At 38.2% G+C, this 18,647-nt stretch overlaps 2 protein-coding genes across 3 annotated transcripts in view; one reads left to right on the plus strand and one right to left on the minus strand.

Annotated features, from left to right (window-relative positions):
* Positions 1-18,647, minus strand: part of LOC123592936 (olfactory receptor 13C3) — a 331,436-nt gene that overhangs the window by 269,345 nt on the left and 43,444 nt on the right. The gene's annotated exons all lie outside the window — the stretch shown is intronic.
* Positions 15,874-17,293, plus strand: LOC123592940 (olfactory receptor 13D1-like). Its single transcript, XM_045468379.1, has one exon. It carries the CDS (start codon positions 16,236-16,238, stop codon positions 17,178-17,180), a length of 945 nt encoding a protein of 314 aa, XP_045324335.1. The 5' UTR covers positions 15,874-16,235; the 3' UTR covers positions 17,181-17,293.

Genomic DNA, 18,647 nt, shown 5'->3' on the forward strand with positions numbered 1-18,647 from the left:
TAATCTTTGACAAAGCAGGAAAGAATATCCAATGGAACAAAGACAGTCTCTTTAACAAATGGTGCTGGGAGAACTGGACAGCAGCATGCAGAAGAATGAAACTAGACCACTTTCTCACACCATTCACAAAAATTAACTCCAAATGGATAAAGAATCTGAATGTGAGACAGGAAACCATCAAAACCCTAGAGGAGAAAGTAGGAAAAAACCGCTCTGACCTCAGCTGCAGCAACTTCTTACTTGACATATCTTCAAAGGCCAGGGAATTAAAAGCAAAATGAACTATTGGGACCTCATCAAGATAAAAAGCTTCTGAAAAGGAAACAATCAACAAAATGAAAAGGCAACCGATGGAATGGGAAAAGATATTTGCAAATGACATATCGGACAAAGGGCTAGTATCCAAAATCTTAAAGAACTTACCAAACTCCACATCCAAAAAACAAATAATCCAGTGAAGAAATGGGCAGAAAACATGAATAGACACTTCTCTAAAGACATCCAGATGGCCAGCAGGCACATGAAAAGATGCTCAACGTCGCTCCTCATCAGGGAAATACAAATCAAAACCACACTCAGATATCACCTCACACCAGTCAGAGTGGCTAAAATGAACAAATCAGGAGACTACAGATGCTGGCGAGGATGTGGAGAAATGGGAACCCTCCTGAACTGTTGATGGGAATGCAAATTGGTGCAGCCACTCTGGATAACAGTGTGCAGGTTCCTCAAAAATTAAAAATAGACCTACCCTATGACCCAGCAATAGCACTGCTAGGAATTTACCCAAGGGATACAGGAGTACTGATGCATAGGGGCACTTGTACCCCAATGTTTATAGCAGCACTTTCAACAATAGCCAAACTATAGAAAGTGCCTAAATGTCCATCAACTGATGAATGGATAAAGGAATTGTAGTTTATATATACAATGGAATACTACGTGGCAAAGAGAAAGAATGAAATATGGCCTTTTGTAGCAATGTGGATGGAACTGGAGAGTGTGATGCTAAGTGAAATAAGTCACACAGAGAAAGACAGATACCAAACGTTTTCACTCTTATGTGGATCCTGAGAAACTTAACAGAAGACCATGGGGGAGGGGAAGAAAAAAAAAGTTAGAGAGGGAGGGAGCCAAAGCATAAGAGACTCTTAAAAACTGAGAATATAGTGAGGGTTGATGGGGTGTAGAAGGAAGGGGGAAGTGTGTGAAGGGCATTGAGGAAAACACTGGGTGTTGTATGGAGAACACTGGGTGTTGGGATGAACCCTGGGTGTTGTATGGAAACGAATTTGACAATAAATTTCATATTTAAAATTTTTTTTAAATAATCTTTCTTTTTATTTCCTACTTATATGGGTATATATAATAAAATTAATCTTCTATTCAAAAAATAGAGTTTGATAACAGATATCATCAGAGGGTTTGATAAATGTTAAAGCATTATAAATCAGTACATAGCAAATGGACTATTTGATAAATCATGCTTGGTTATTGATTATTCATTCTGACTAGAAAGATAACAATAAATGTCTACCTTATGCTATATATAAATTTGATTAGTCAAAATTATAAAAAGCAAAATTTTAGAACTTCTATAGAAAATTATGGAAGAATATTTTTATGACAATCAGGCAGTAAAAGTATTTGTTAAACAAGCTAAAAAGCAAAAAGGGAAAAGAACAAGAAATTCAACCTCCTTAAAATTAAGTGTTCTATATAACAAAAGACACCATTGAGAAAGTAAACATTAGATATAAATGGGAAAATTTATCTGTAGTACACAGAAACAAAAAAGGATTAGTCGAGAATATGTTTCTAAAAAACATAAACAGAGCGTCTGAGTGGCTCAGGCGGTTAAGCATCCAACTTTGGCTCAGGTCATGATCTCACGGTTTATGAGTTCAAGCCCTGCATCGGGCCCAGTGCTAACAGCTCAGAGCCTGGACCCTGCTTCAGATTCTGTGTCTCCCTCTCTCTCTCTCTGTCCCTCCTACATTCATGTTCTGTCTCTCTCTGTCTCAAAAATAAATAAACATTAAAAAAAATTTTAAATACATAAAAAATATAAACATCCAATAAAAAATAGCAAGTTCTACAACATAAAGTCCTACAACCAATATCAAAAATATGAAAGGATAATCAAATCATAAGTAATAAGAGAAATGAAATATTTTTCTAATGTTTATTTTTGAGAGACAGAACAAGTGGGAGAGGGCAGAGAGAAAAAGAGGGAGACAGAGGATCTGAAGTAGGCTCTGTGCTGACAGCAGACAGCCCCATGAAGGGCCCAAATTCATGAACTATGAGATCACGACCTGAGCCAAAGTCAAGAGTTGAACCTGTAACCCACTGAGTCACCCAGGAGCCCCCGAAATATTTTTAAATGTGATACTGCCCACCCAAAAAGTAGTTAAATACTAAATTATGACAATAATATGGACAGACACAAAATCTAATTCATTGCAACTGGAGTATTAACGTTTTGAAGAGCAAATAAGCAAGACCAATGGAGTTGATCCCATAATTCCACTCACAGGTTTGTACTAAAAAAGAAAGAATGAAGAAAAAGCTAGTCTGTGCCATCATCTAGTGGTCTCACAATAGAATAGAAAATATGATTCCTTCAGCAATGTTTACAAAGGTCTCTTGAAAGAACCTGCACAGGGATGCACCAACACCTTATACACATGTAGACTTTATACATGCAGTAACTACCCTCACTACTTTACTCGGTTAACATTTGGCTGCATCTATCTTGCTTCCTTCTACAGATTTGCATGAACTTAACCTTGTGACAAAACCAAATAGAAACATCTTCAGGAAGAGTGTGTCACATGTATACCCCATATAATTTCAAACACCTTTCAAATAATACCTACTTTTATGAGAGGCTTAGAAAATGCTTCTCTGAACTAACCAGACTCGATTAATAATTTAAAAATAAGCCAGTATTAAGTATCAACAAGAATATCGTGCAAAAGGAGCTCTTAAACACTTCTACCTGGGTACAAATTTGGAAAATTAGCAAAGATTAATATATATCCCAAAATAAAAGAAACCATTAAACTTTTAAAAACTCTTAAAACAAAAATAAGCATTACAAAAAAAGATGAATATGCATATACACTATGACACAAAAATTCCTCTCCTATATATATTCTCTAGCAATGGTTCTTAACTCCATAGGATATCTATGAATACATGGGGACTGGTAACTTAGATGGAATAAAAATTCATCTTTATTTTTACCAACTTCTAATTGAAATTTAGTAGTTCTTGGGTAAAGTTTTTTTTTTTTTTTTAATTTTTTTTTCAATGTTTATTTATTTTTGGGACAGAGAGAGACAGAGCATGAACGGGGGAGGGGCAGAGAGAGAGGGAGACACAGAATCGGAAACAGGCTCCAGGCTCTGAGCCATCAGCCCAGAGCCCGACGCGGGGCTCGAACTCACGGACCGTGAGATCGTGACCTGGCTGAAGTCGGACGCTTAACCGACTGCGCCACCCAGGCGCCCCTTGGGTAAAGTTTTACATATGAATTTATCAAACTTCCAAGTCAGAGATAGTCTTCATGTTATTCAAATTATTTAGCAAAAACCAGAGTGAAACCTGCCCCATCCTTTTATTTTTATCTCATAATCAGATAAAGATAGTACAAGAAAATATAACCTCTTATTTTACTTATAACATAAATGTGGGAAATAAAAAAAATGTACATATTCACAATATGTACATATTCTATGAAATAAAATGTTCTAATAATGACAACACTTGAATCAACTCTCCTGTAAATAACACACATAAACTCGAGACAAAAAAAAGGCTTTTACAACTTCCTGAAACTAGGATCTCAAAGAGATATTTGAACTCCCATGTTCATTGCAGCATTATTCACAATAGCCAAGATGAGGGAACAACCTAAATGTTGATGGACAGATGAATGGCTAAAGAAAATGTGGTATATACATATAATAGAATATTAATCAGTCTTAAAAATGAAGGAAATCTTACCACATGTGACAACATGGATAAACTTTGAGGACCAAACCAGTCATAAAGGACAAATACTCCCAGACTCCATGATGAATCTAAAATAGTCAAACTCAGGGGTGCCTGGGTGGCTCAGTCGGTTAAGCATTGGACTTCGGCTTGGGTCATGATCTCACAGTTTGTGAGTTTGAGGCCCACGTGGGGCTCTGTGCTGACAGCTTGGAGCCTGGATCCTGCTTCAGATTCTGTGTCCTCCCCTCTCTCCGCCCTTCCCATGCTCATGCTCTGTCTCTCTCTGTCTCTCAATAATAAATAAATGTTAAAAAAATTTTTTTAAATAAAATAGTCAAACTCAGAAGCAGAGAGTAGAATGGTGGTTGCCAGGAAGTTGAGAACAGGAGTAAATGGAGGGTTTGTTATTCCACAGGTATGAAGTTTCAGATATTCAAAATGAGTAAGTTCTAGAGATCTGTGGTACAACATTGTTCCCATAGCTAACAATATAGTGTTGTACACTTAGAAATTTGTTAAGAAGGGTTAGATCTCATGTTAAATGACTTTTATATAATAAGGAAGATGTGGTTTATATATGCAATGGAATATTAGCCATCAAAAAGAATGAAATCTTGCTATTTTCAATGACGTGGATGGAGCTAGAGTATTATGCTAAGTGAAATAAGTCAGTCAGAGAAAGACAAATACCATGTGATTTCATTCATGTGTGGAATTTAAGAAACAGAACAAATGATCATAGTGGGGAAAAGAGAGAGGAAAACCAAGAAATAGAATCTTAACTCTAGACGACTGATGGTTACCAAAGGTGAGGTGGTGGGGGATGGGTTAAACCGGTGATGGGGATTGAGGATCACTTGCTGTGATGAACACTGGGTGTTGTATGTAAGTAGTGAATCACCAAATTGTAACCTGAAACTAATATTACACTGCATGTTAACTAAGTGGAATTCAATTTAAAAAAAAAAAAAGTTAAAGATTAAAAGAATAAAAACAAACAAAAAAATGCCTTCTTGAAGTAGTCAACAGCATTCAGAAAATGAACAGGGGTAGTCAACATTTGTAAAAAAGAATAGCACTAGGTAAGTTTCCCTTTTAGTGATTTCAAGATAAGGGAAGGACAAAGTCATAATCACTAGAGGTTAACTAAAATTCAGATGGAAAATTCAATCTCATTGACTTGAAGAAACAAAGGACAGATTTCAAGAAGACCATAGCAGTTAAAGATGTTAAAAAAAAAAAAACACCACAAACAACAACAACAACAACAACAACACAGAAAAGAGACAGCTAGAGAATAGGAGTCCAGGTTTCTGTATAAGCTCTGCCTAAATACTGGATGATCCCTAACTACACATAAGCAGATCTAAGCCTAAAATATGTGACCAGAGATTTTAGTGGCTATCCACCTCAGATGAGTTTGAAATTTGAGTCCTGCCAAAATACTTTCTGCTAAAACAAAGCACCAATTCTTGTGGCAAATTCAATGTCCAAGAACAGGCACAGATAGTTTTACTACAACAGGCTCTTCTGGAACTTTTCTAGTCTTCCCATCAAGAGGGAGAGTCTTGGGGTGCCTGGGTGGCTCAGTCAGTTGAGCATCCAACTTTGACTCAGGTCATAAACTCATAGTTGCTGAGTTCAACCCCCCACATCAGGCTAGATGCTATCAGCCCAGAGCCTGCTTTGGATCCTCTGTGCGCTTCTCTCTGCCCCTGCCCTGCCCATGCTCTCTCTCTCAAAAATAAATAAACATTAAAAAAAAAAAAAGAGGTAGCGCCTTTTTCATTTTTATGTATCCCCACAACACTGAGTGAATGTATTTGGCATCAAACTTTAGCAAAGATTCTGGCACATATTTGAATCTTAAAATATGAATAGAATTATGCTCTTCTAATTAAGACCTACCCAATCCTGGAGTGCTGGAAGAAGAGAAGTGTAGATGGAATTAAAACACTAAAACCTGCGGGGCGCCTGGGTGGCTCAGTCGGTTGGGCGGCTGACTTTGGCTCAGGTCATGATCTCGCGGTCCGTGAGTTCGAGCCCCGCTTCGGGCTCTGTGCTGACTGCTCAGAGCCTGGAGCCTGTTTCCGATTCTGTGTCTCCCTCTCTCTGACCCTCCCCTGTTCATGCTCTGTCTCTCTCTGTCTCAAAAATAAATAAACGTTAAAAAAAAAATTAAAAAAAAATACACTAAAACCTGGAAGTACACAGTGGGGTCAAGGGCCAGAAAGTTGTTAGAGTGTAAGTGACAGTTGGGAAGCAAAGGCAGGAGTGTGCTGGATACTCCTTGAGGCTGTGCATCCTTTTTCCTCATAGGGAATTAAATGAAAGAAATAAAATCCCAGTCCTCCAGCTTTGTCATTCCTTCAAAAAGCCAAAAAAGTGAAAAGTTGCTGAGATTCCAACAACAACAAAAAAAAAACCTGTTTCATTTCCACTTCTTGTATGTTTTTCCTATTTATCAGTTAAAGATATAATGAAATTCATTAAAATTGCCTAATATGGGGAAATGCATACACTATATATTAATTATAAAAAAAAACCCAGTAAGTAAAGAAATGTAGTATGTTCTTATGCATGTAAATACAGTATATGAATAGATGTCAAAATTTTAGTATTTATTCTATAATTATGATTGACTTTCATTTTTCCCTTTGGATACTCCAGAACCTCTCAAATTTCTATACTATGTATTATCTGTATAGTCAGGGAAGTAATAATTCAGAGAAGAAAAATACTATTTAAAAAGTTAAGTATAATTAGTTCTTGAAACATCATCCCTAATGTAATTAAAAGTTACTACCTTCTATACTATTTAAATATTCAACTTTAAATCACTTAGGGGCGCCTGGGTGGCACAGTCAGTTAAGCGTCCGACTTCAGCCAGGTCACGATCTCGCGGTCCTAGAGTTCGGGCCCCGCGTCAGGCTCTGGGCTGATGGCTCAGAGCCTGGAGCCTGTTTCCGATTCTGTGTCTCCCTCTCTCTCTGCCCCTCCCCTGTTCATGCTCTGTCTCTCTCTGTCCCAAAAATAAATAAACATTGAAAAAAAAATTAAAAAAAAATAAATCACTTCTGGCATTACAAAGTCTCTTAGAAGAAAACAAAGGAGGATTTAAATTGGTTACCAGAACCACTGGTGAGGGTCTGGAAATAAACATTTAAGGCTCAGAGGTAGAAAAGTATTTATGTGACATATTACTTTACTATTGCATAAAAATTTATAATATGATGTTCTGTTGAGCAGAAAGCTTTGTTCTTCCCTCTCCCTCACCACTACTAATAGTTGTGTGTGATCGTGGAATACTCAACTGTAGGTTTTAGTTGACTTTTAGCTCTAAAAAGAAAACTAAGCAGTCAATTCACTGAGGAGAAGCAGCAAACTGTCACAAGAAGTTAATGAAACACTGATGAAAAAACAAAGGAGAATGTTTTCCTTGCTTTGAAAACTGAAATTCCAATTAGCCATGCTATCTACTGTAGATAGAGAAGATGAGAATCCTACATTGAAGATTTAATAGGGAACATTAGGACAAAAATGAGAGAAGTATTTCCAGAAAGGAAAAGGTGAATGGGAACTCGGAATTAAGAAGTTATTTTATTTTATCCATTCTGATACCCTATGTCTTTTGGTTGGCGCATTTAGTCCATTTACATTCAGTGTTATTATAGAAAGATATGGGTTTAGAGTCATTGTGATGTCCGTAGGTTTCATGCTTGTAGCAATGTCTCTGGTACTTTGTCTCACAGGATCCCCCTTGGGATCTCTTGTAGGGCTGGTTTGGTGGTGACGAATTCCTTCCGTTTTGTTTGTTTGGGAAGACCTTTATCTCTCCTTCTATTCTAAATGACAGACTTGCTGGATAAAGGATTCTCGGCTGCACATTTTTTCTGTTCATCACATTGAAGATCTCCTGCCATTCCTTTCTGGCCTGCCAAGTTTCAGTAGAGAGATCGGTCACGAGTCTTATAGGTCTCCCTTTATATGTTAGAACACGTTTATCTCTAGCTGCTTTCAGAATTTTCTCTTTATCCTTGTATTTTGCCTTGTATTTCTTTGTGCAGAAGATCGATTCAAGTGACATCTGAAGGGAGTTCTCTGTGCCTCTTGGATTTCAATGCCTTTTTCCTTCCCCAGATCAGGGAAGTTCTCAGCTATTATTTCTTCAAGTACACCTTCAGCACCTTTCCCTCTCTCTTCCTCCTCATAATTGGAATACCAATTATGCGTAGATTATTTCTCTTTAGTGCATCACTTAGTTCTCTAATTTTCCCCTCATACTCCTGGATTTTTTTATCTCTCTTTTTCTCAGCTTCTTCTTTTTCCATAATTTTATCTTCTAGTTCACCTATTCTCTCCTCTGCCTCTTCAATCCGAGCCATGGTTGTCTCCATTTTATTTTGCAGCTCGTTGATAGCATTTTTTAGCTCCTCGTGACTGTTCCTTAGTCCCTCGATCTCTGTAGCAATAGATTCTCTGCTGTCCTTTATACTGTTTTCAAGCCCAGCGATTAATTTTATGACTATTATTCTAAATTCACTTTCTGTTATATTGTTTCAATCCTTTTTGACCAGTTCGTTAGCTGTTATTATTTCCTGGAGATTCTTTTGAGGGGAATTCTTCCGTTTCGTCATTTTAGATAGTCCCTGGAGTGTTGCAGACCTGCAGGGCACTTCCCCTGTGCTGTCTTGAATTACTTGCTTTGGTGGGCGGTGCCGCAGTCAGACCTGATGTCTGCCCCCAGCCCACCGCTGGGGCCACAGTCAGACTGGTGTGTGCCTTCTCTTCCCCTCTCCTAGGGGCGGGATTCACAGGTGTGGCCTGTCTGGGCTACTTGCACACTGCCAGGCTTGTGGTGCTGGGGATCTGGCGTATTAGCTGGGGTGGATCGGCAAGGTTCACAGGGGGTGGGAGGGGCAGGCTCAGCTCGCTTTTCCTTCGGTGATCCGCTTCGAGAGGGGCCCTGCGGCACCGGGAGGGGGTCAGACCCGCCAGAGGGATGGATCTACAGAAGCACAGCTTTGGGTGTTTGCCTGGTGCAAGCAAGTTCCCTGGCAGGAACTAGTTCCCTTTGGGATTTTGGCTGGGGGATGGGCCAGGGAGATGGCGCTGGCGAGCGTCTTTGTTCCCCGCCAAGCTGAGCTCTGTCATCCGGGGCTCAACAATTCTCGCTCCCGTTGTCCTCCAGCCCTCCCGTTCTCCGAACAGAGCTGTTAGCTTATAACCTTCCAGATGTCAAGTCCCCCTTACAGTCAGAACACACTCCGTCTGGCCCCTCCACTTTTGTAAGCCAAACTCGGCGGCTCTGCTTGGCCGGTGGGCCGCCCCTCCACCCTGGCTCCCTCCTGCCAGTCCGTGGAGCGCGCACCGCCACACCGCCCTTCCTACCCTCTTCCGTGGGCCTCTCATCTGCGCTTGGCTCCGGAGACTCCATTCTGCTAGTCTTCTGGCGGTTTTCTGGGTTATTTAGGCAGGTGTAGGTGGAATCTAAGTGATCAGCAGGATGCGTGGTGAGCCCAGAGTCCTCCTATGCCATCTTCCCAGGATCCCCTCAATCAAGAAGTTATTTTATTTTAAAAGTGCTGAATAAGACAATGCAAAAATTAAGGAATTATTGGGTGAAGAAAACACCATGGATATACATGAACATCATTGCAAATAAATCACTTTCCCTTATCATGGAAAATGAATACCAGCCTAAATTACCAGATTAAATTAACATGTGTTATGCATTCAATCTATGCCAGTGATGTTCAGGTATGTTACACTAATCCTCAAAACAACTCTAAGAATAGGTTACATAACCCCATTTTAAATGACACATAATGCTGTGAGATAATGTTTTCCACAAGGTTTATACAGCCAATATGCCAAAGAGCCAAGATTGAAGTTTAGGTCTTCCAATCCACGTGCTTTCCAATAGACATAATACATCTCTTTACCAGTGGTTAAGGCGAGAAAGAAGTAAGAAGTGGGACACGGTAGGCTTCCAGAGACAGAGAGCTATGCACTGTAATATGGCCCTAGAAATGGTCAGAGCATGAAAACGATGAGCTGGGTCAATGATCCCAGCAGTGAGCCTGGTTCACTGAAGATCCCAGCAACAAAGAAGTGTTCTTTGTTTCTACACAGATATGTGAAACAAAACCCAGGATAATTCTCAACACCATATAAGAAAATGAAAAGAATCTTTGCTGTAAGTAGAGGACTACTGCTCATTATTAGCAATTGTGGGGTTGCTATTTATTCAGATATGCACCAGAGATCTAGCACCAGGGATGTCTGGTATCATGAAGAATATGTTGTTTCATAAACAGGAAGGGAAATTAGCTGAAGCAGACCATAGAATGCAACACATAGTGCATTTGATTTCTTTCTGAGGTGAAGGAGGCACAGCCTGTTTCAAGAAGCTCCTTAGGTTAAAATCAGGAAGTTATGGTGAGTACAAGTGCTTTACAAACTACTACTCTTTTCTCTTGGTGAACTTGGATTGAAAGGTGAATGCTTCATAATCCAAGTCCTCAAGCAGAGTTTGCTTTCCTTCTATAGGTGATCTCCAAAGATGAGCATCAATCTAAAGACAGACCTTTAGAGCAAGATGGACAGAAACAGCCAGGCAAGAAACAAACTTCTTATTGGTAGAAATAAAGAAGCCAAGGTAACAGTAATCACTAATATCCCCCATACTCCTCACACTGACTCTATCTTCTGCCTTACCTTTTACTGTCTGATATACTTGGGTGCTTCATAAGGTACATCCTATCCACACTGCCCACCTGGACCACTCTAACTGGTGAAGTCTAGAATCCTATTCCAAAAATTGGAACTGTTCAGTGTGTCTTCTCAGAGTGCATATATTTGTGAAGTGATTGCTTGAAATAAAACATTAAATGGCTTAAGTCAGTCTGTGTAATCAAACAACAGAAAATCTCTCTCCAATATCCATTAACTGTTCTTACCCTTTCTTGGGTTTTAATGAAAACTGAGGACAGAATTCTGTAAACACTTGCCACTGTTTCCTTAAAAGGAAAAGTTAAAAATGCTTTTGATTTTTTTTATTACGTTTTTATTTCCACTGTAGTTAACATACAGTGTTCTATTAGCTTCAGGTGTACAATATAGTCAGTCGACAGGTCTATACACTATTCAGTGTTCATCATGATAAAGGTACTCTTTAATCCACATCACCTATTTCACGCATCCTCTACCTACCTCCCTTCTGATAACCATCAGTTTGTTCTCTATAGTTAAGGTCTGTTTCTTGGTTTTTCTATTTTCCTTTGCTCATTTATTTCTTATATTCCACATATGAGACCATATAGTGTTTGCCTTTCTATGACTTTTTCACTTAGCATTATGCTCTCCAGCTCTATCCTTGCTACTGCAAATGGCAAGATTTCATTCTTTTTTATAGCTGAGTAATATTCCATTGTGTATCTATACATCTTCTTTATACATTCATCTATCAGTGGACACTTGGGCTGCTTCCATAATTTAGCTATTGTAAATCATGCTGCAATAAATATAGGAGTGCATATATCCCTTTGAATTCGTGTTTTGTATTTTGGAGGGTAAATACCCAGTAGTGTGATTTCTGGATTGTAGGGTAGTTCCATTTTTAATTTTTTGAGGAAACTCATACTGTTTTTCCAGAGTGGCTAGAACTGCCCACCTACAGTGCATGAGGGTTCATTTTTCTCCACATCCTTGCCGTCACTTATCATTTCTTGTGTTTTTGACTTTAGCCATTCTGAGCAGTGTGAGGTAGTATTTCATTGTAGTTTTGATTTGCATTTCCCTCATGATGAGTAATGTTGAGAATCTTTTCATGTGTCTGTTGGCCATCTTCTTTGGATGTCTTCTTTGGAGAAATGTCTGTTCATGGCTTCTGCTCATTTTTTAATTGGATCATTTGTTTTTTTGGGTATTGAGTTGTATCAGTTATTTATATATTTTGGATACTAATCCTTCATCATATATGCAATTGGCAAATATTTTCTCCCACACTGTAGGCTGCCTTTAATCTTGATTGTTTCCTTCACTGGGCAGAAGCTTATTTTGCTGTAGTTTATTTTTGCTTTTATTTCCCTTGCCTCAAGAGACATATCTAGAAAAACGTTATTACAGTCGATGACAGAGAAATTACTGCCTGTGCTCTCTTCCAGAATTTTTATGGTTTCCTCTATCACATTTAAATCTTTAATCAATTTTGAGGTTATTTTCATGTATAGCGTAAAAAAGTGGTCCAATTTCATTCTTCTGCATGTAGCCGACCAGTTTTCCCAACACCATTTGTTGAAGAGACTGTCTTTTTCCCACTGCATATTCTTTCCCCCTTTGTCAAAGATCAATTCGCCATATAAATGTGGATTTCTGGGTTTTCTATTCTGTTCCACTGATCTATTTTTGTGCCAATACCATACTGTTTTGATGACTAGAACTTTGTAGTATAACCTTAAGTCTGGAACTGTGATGCTTCCAGTTTTGTTTTTCAACATTGCTTTGATTATTCAGGGTCTTTTGTGATTCCATACAAATTTTAAGGTTGTTTATTCCAGTTCTGTGAATAATGCTGTCGGTATTTTTATAGGGATTGCCTTAAATCTGTCAATTGCTTTGGGAAGCATGCACATTTTAACAATATTTGTTCTTCCAACCCATGAGCATTGAATGTCTTTCCATTTGTTTGTGCCATCCTTAATTTCTTTCATCAGTGTTTTATAGTTTTCAGAGTAGAGGTCTCTCACCTCTTTGGTTAAGTTCTTCCTAAGTACTTTATTATTTTCGGTGCTATTGTAAATGGGATTGTTTTATTAATTTCTCTTTTTGGTGCTTCATTATTAGTGTATAGAAATGCAACAGGGGAGACTGGGTGGCTCAGTTAAGTGTCCAACTCTTGATTTTGGCTTAGGTTATGATCTCAGAGTCCATGAGATTGAGCCTCGTGTCAGGATCTGCACTGGCAGTATGGAGTCTTCTTGGGATTCTCTCCCTCCTCCTCTCTCTCTGCCCCTAGCCTGCTCATGCTCACTCTCTATCAAAATAAACAATTTTTTTTAATGCAACAGATTTCTGTACATTGATTTTGTATCCTCTGACTTTACTGAATTCACTTATCAGTTCTAGTAGTTGTTCATGTAGTCTTAGGGTTTTCTGTATATAGTATTATGTCATCTGCAAAGAGTGAAAGTTTTACTTCTTCTTTACCAATTTGGATGTCTTTTATTTTTGGTTGTCTAATTGCTGTGGTGAGGACTTCCAGTACTATGTCGAATAAATGTGGTGAGAGTGGACAACCTTCTTGTTCCTGACCTTAGGGGAAAAGCTCTCTTTTCCCCATTGAGAATGATGCTAGCTGTAGGTTTTTCATATAAGGCCTTTATTAAGTTAAGGTATTTTCCCTCTAAACCTACTTTGTTGAGGGTATTTATCATGAATGGCGGTACTGTGTCAAATGCTTTTTCTGTGTCTATTGAAATTATCATATGGTTTTTATCCTTTCTAATATTTATGGGATATAAAGCATTGATTGTTTTGTAAATATTGAAACACCCTTGGGGCGCCTGGGTGGCGCAGTCGGTTAAGCGTCCGACTTCAGCCAGGTCACAATCTTGCGGTCCGTGAGTTCGAGCCCCGCGTCAGGCTCTGGGTTGATGGCTCAGAGCCTGGAGCATGTTTCCGATTCTGTGTCTCCCTCTCTCTCTGACCCTCCCCTGTTCATGCTCTGTCTCTCTCTGTCCCAAAAATAAATAAACATTGAAAAAAAATTTAAAAAAAAATATTGAAACACCCTTGCATCCGGGGAATAAATTCCACTTGATGGCGGTGAATGATTTTTTTAATGTATTGCTGGATTTCTTTTGCTAGTATATTGTTGAGGATTTTTAAATACTTCTGATTTTTACAGTCACAAAATATATATTCTTCATGTTTTGAAAATTTGGAGAATGAGGAAAAACTTAGAAAAATTAAGAATATTAATAATGCTTCCAAATACTGCATTTCAGAGAAAACTAATATTTTGCTGTGGCTGCTTTTTCAGCCACACGTATACAAAATGTGATCACTTATATTGTTATGAAATTTCCTATTATAATGTAACATTACACCATGAGCATTTTTCTTTCCCTTTACTGTTCTCCAAGAGTTGGTTGTACAACACATGAAGGTATGTCATCTTACGAATACAGAATGATCCACAATCAAAAAAAAACAGACTTCCAGCGACCTAAAAGAAAAACTTGCTGCAACTGTTCAAATTCTAACCAAACTGGAATCATGAGAGGACATGAAATGTCATTTATTTCTCTTACTCTATTCTACTGGGTGGATCATTCAGAAGAAAAAAAAAAAGTTAAATAATAATAATAGTGCCAGTACAAATCTTTGACTACTTTTACAAATATACTCCAGAGTTTTACCATTTTGAATTACGTGGCCCAATGATTTGATAGAGATTATCTTTATTATCTTAATTATGTATCTTCTCATATCTATATCTAAGGGATTTACTGAGAATGAGTATTGTATGTTATCAAATGCTTTTTTGGCATCTTGTTAGATGACAGTGTGTTTTGGTTTTCTGCCTGCTTCTTTAGTGTGTTTTATTGATAGATTTTCAATTATTAATTTGGAATTTCATTAATTCATGAATAAATTATATCACTTTAGTATACAGTTTGGATGTGCTTTATTTACTATTATTATTATATATGCATAAGTAATATTGATCCAGAGTTTTGTTCTATCCTTGATAGAATAACAGGCTATTTTAGTTTGATAAAATGTTTTTGTAAAATGTTCCATATATTTTTTCATATTGAAACATGTCATATAGCACAAAAATTGTTTCTTAAAAGCTTAAAATAACTGTCATAAGCATTCTGCATCCAGCTTCCATTTTGAAAAACAAGTTCTCACAATGGGATCTCTATTACCTACCACAGTACATAAGGCAGAGTTTGAGTTGTATAGCTAAATAAATGAAGCATCTATGAGAGATGTTAAATACAGGATGCTGTGACAATACATAAAAGGAGTATCCTCCTCACAAAAAGAGATTGTTTTCCTAGAAAAGGTGATGTCTAAGTTAGGAGGTTCCCTTCTAGCTTAAGAAAACATGTACAAATGCATAAGGAAGAAAGAGTGTAGTATTATGGGGAGACTGAAAGAAATAGCATGGCCATTGCAGAGCATGTGGGGTGACAGTAGTACCTCCATAATTTCTATATTAGAAGAATCAAGGGGTAACTATGATTGGAGGAAGAGCTGGAGGACTTTTCTTAAAGTTGTGTTGCATAGCACACACATTGTTTTACAAAGATTATATTTTCCTAGTAAAATGTTTTTTTGTGGGGTTGCTGATGAAGATCATGAAGAAACAAACCCTCCCTTCATACCATATTTGAAGAGGAAATGGAAAAAGTGAAAGCAAAGGTAAATGAAGAAGTTCAGATAGGCCTACCTGATGGGTTGATTTGATGTTCCTGGTAACGTTATTTTTTCTGTTCTCTCTTGTTTTGACCTAAATTCTAAGAAATGCTCCCCCCACCGGATTCTGGGACTATTTTTGAACAGAGAGAAAGCTTCTTTCATCTTTGTATATATATGTAAATATACATCTAATATTATTATATTACATAGAATAAATATGATAATATCATATATATGCAATGTTGGAACTACCCGCTGTTCTAGGTACCTAACAGATTTTATTCAAGTCAAATTGAAGAACAACTTGACAAATAATTATTGCTTTTTTTCCAGTTTACTATGAGCTATCTCATAGTAAAAATGAATAGTTTATTAAAATGAATAGTTTACTGAACTTACATTCAGGTTAAATGATATGGTGCTAGATCTACATAATCTTTTAAATAGAGACCTGCTTCATCAGAAAACAGCTTTAATTGAAAATTTTCTATTAATAAAGACATCCCTATATATCTAAATTTAAAAGTAGTTTGTCATAAATTTTATTTGGCACTTCCCAGTAAAACTCTTGGAGTATTAATAGCCTTGACAATGCTGCTGTGTAGTCCTCAGATGTTCTGGATTTCTCAAAGCCTTACTACAATCCATCATCAATAAAATTTATACCATGTCCCTCATCTTTTGCTTCCTAGGAGTGTTTCAAGACACAAATACAATACTGGAAGTGAAGGTGTACAACATTAAAAATTTAAATTTCCCTGAGTCTTGTCCTTTTCTAAATGTGACATGGACACATGAGGATGGGGAATGATTCGACCATGACCAAATTCTTTATGGTGGGACTTTCCAAATACCCAGAGCTCCAGCTTTTTCTGTTCGTGCTCTGCCTCATCATGCATGTGATAATTCTGCTGGGAAATAGCCTCCTCATTGTCATCAGCACATTTGATTCTCGCCTCCACACCCCCATGTACTTCTTCCTTGGGAACCTCTCATTCTTGGACATCTGCTACACATCATCATCCATTCCCCCGATGCTTGTCATATTTAAGTCTGAGAGAAAATCTATCTCCTTCATTGGCTGTGCTCTACAGATGGTTGTCTCCCTTGGGTTGGGCTCCACTGAGTGTATCCTCCTGGTTGTGATGGCCTATGATAGGTATGTGGCTATCTGCAACCCATTGAGGTACCCCATCATCATGAACAGGGTGCTTTGTGTGCACATGGCTGCTTGGTCCTGGATCATAGGCTGCCTAAACTCCTTAGTGCAAACAGTCCTGACAATGGTATTGCCTTTCTGTGGGAATAATGTCATTGATCATATTACCTGTGAGATCCTGGCTCTTCTTAAACTCATATGTTCAGATATCTCCATCAATGTGCTTATCATGACAGTGGCAAATATTGTTTTACTGGTGATTCCCCTACTATTAATTTTCATTTCCTATGTTTTTATCCTCTCTTCCATCCTGAGAATTAATTCTGCTGAAGGGAGAAAGAAAGCTTTTTCTACCTGTTCTGCCCACCTGACTGTGGTTATCTTCTTCCATGGTTCAGCCCTTTTTATGTACATGAAGCCCAAGTCAAAGGACACAAACACTTCTGATGAGATCATTGGACTGTCTTATGGAGTGGTAACCTCGATGTTGAATCCCATCATCTACAGCATGAAGGATAAAGAAGTGAAAGAAGCCATGAAGAAAGTCCTAAGCAGACACCTGAATTTATTGAAATCATGAAAGGCCTTAAGGCATGTGATATCCTAAGTGGAGAACTGGATCTTGTGTTTTATATTCAAAGATGAAACTGCAAAACCTACTATCATGACAGCTTGTATGTTTGCAAAGCCAAATTTGGGACTCATTCTTTTCAACATAAAATGCTTATGTAAGTCTTCTAAATAGTGCCTTATCTGCTGGGTTTCCAGCTATAAGCAGGTCTGCTAATTGCTCCCATGAAGTTCATGATGCTGTTCATCAAGATGAATCAATATCTCAACCTCGATCTCTCTCAATTTCTCTTTCCCTCTCTCCCTCTCCTCCTTTCTCTTTTCTCACTTCCCCTCACCTCTCTCCTCCATATATTTCCCTTCTCCTCCTTCTTTCTCTTTTTTCTCAGTGTCTTTGAAGTGGACATCTGTTGCTTTTGTTATGCAACATCCCTGCATAATACCTCTACACAATTTGCAGATCTACACAATATGTAGAAAAATTATGAATATTTTTCTCTTGAGAAACCAACAGTCCCCCACTCTCAGTCCATGTTTTACAGGGTGGGCCTGTCCCAACCCTCTGAAAATTAGGGCAAGCATGGAAACAGGACTTGCCAAAAATTAATTAATTAACTTTTTATTATTTTTTTTATTTATTTTTTTTTCAACGTTTATTTATTTTTGGGACAGAGAGAGACAGAGCATGAACGGGGGAGGGGCAGAGAGAGAGGGAGACACAGAATCCGAAACAGGCTCCAGGCTCTGAGCCATCAGCCCAGAGCCTGACGCGGGGCTCAAACTCACGGACCGCAAGATCGTGACCTGGCTGAAGTCGGACGCTTCACCGACTGCGCCACCCAGGCGCCCCTTAATTAACTTTTTAAAAAGTTTACTCCTTTAGTCATAGTGCTTGCTGTAGTTTAGCAAGTGACCTGAATCAGACTACATCAGATACCATCCAAGAGTGCTGCCCCAGTGTCAGAAAAAAAATTATTCTTTCTGTAATGATCTCTCAGTGGGTAGAATGTAAACCCAGAGCTCCTGCTGGTCATCCTTGTCAATATGTGGGAGAGACTGAGAAAGTAGAGCTGACAAAGAGAATGTGCCTGACGATGCCATTCTAACTCCTGAAATCAATGATGGCGAAAATTAGACTCATCTCTGTACAGTTTGTTTATACGAATCAGATTAGTATTTTATCCAAAACTAATTTTAGTTAGATTTTACCACATACAACCACATATATCCTAATTGTTATATCTTCTTGCCTCATATCTCCCTCCATCTAGTTATGGAGGACACAGTCAAACTCAGAAGCAGAGAATGGAATGGTGGTTACCAGGGGCTGGAAGGAGAGGAAAATAGGGAGTTATTAGTCAAAGGGTGCAAAGTTTCAGTCATACAAGTTGAATAAGTCCTAGAGACCCACTGGACAACATAGTACCAACAGTTAACAATACTTTAAGTTACTGTATACTTTCAATTTTTCTAAGAG

The sequence above is a fragment of the Leopardus geoffroyi genome, chromosome D4 (genome assembly GCF_018350155.1).
Source record: "Leopardus geoffroyi isolate Oge1 chromosome D4, O.geoffroyi_Oge1_pat1.0, whole genome shotgun sequence".
Classification (NCBI taxonomy): domain Eukaryota; kingdom Metazoa; phylum Chordata; class Mammalia; order Carnivora; family Felidae; genus Leopardus; species Leopardus geoffroyi.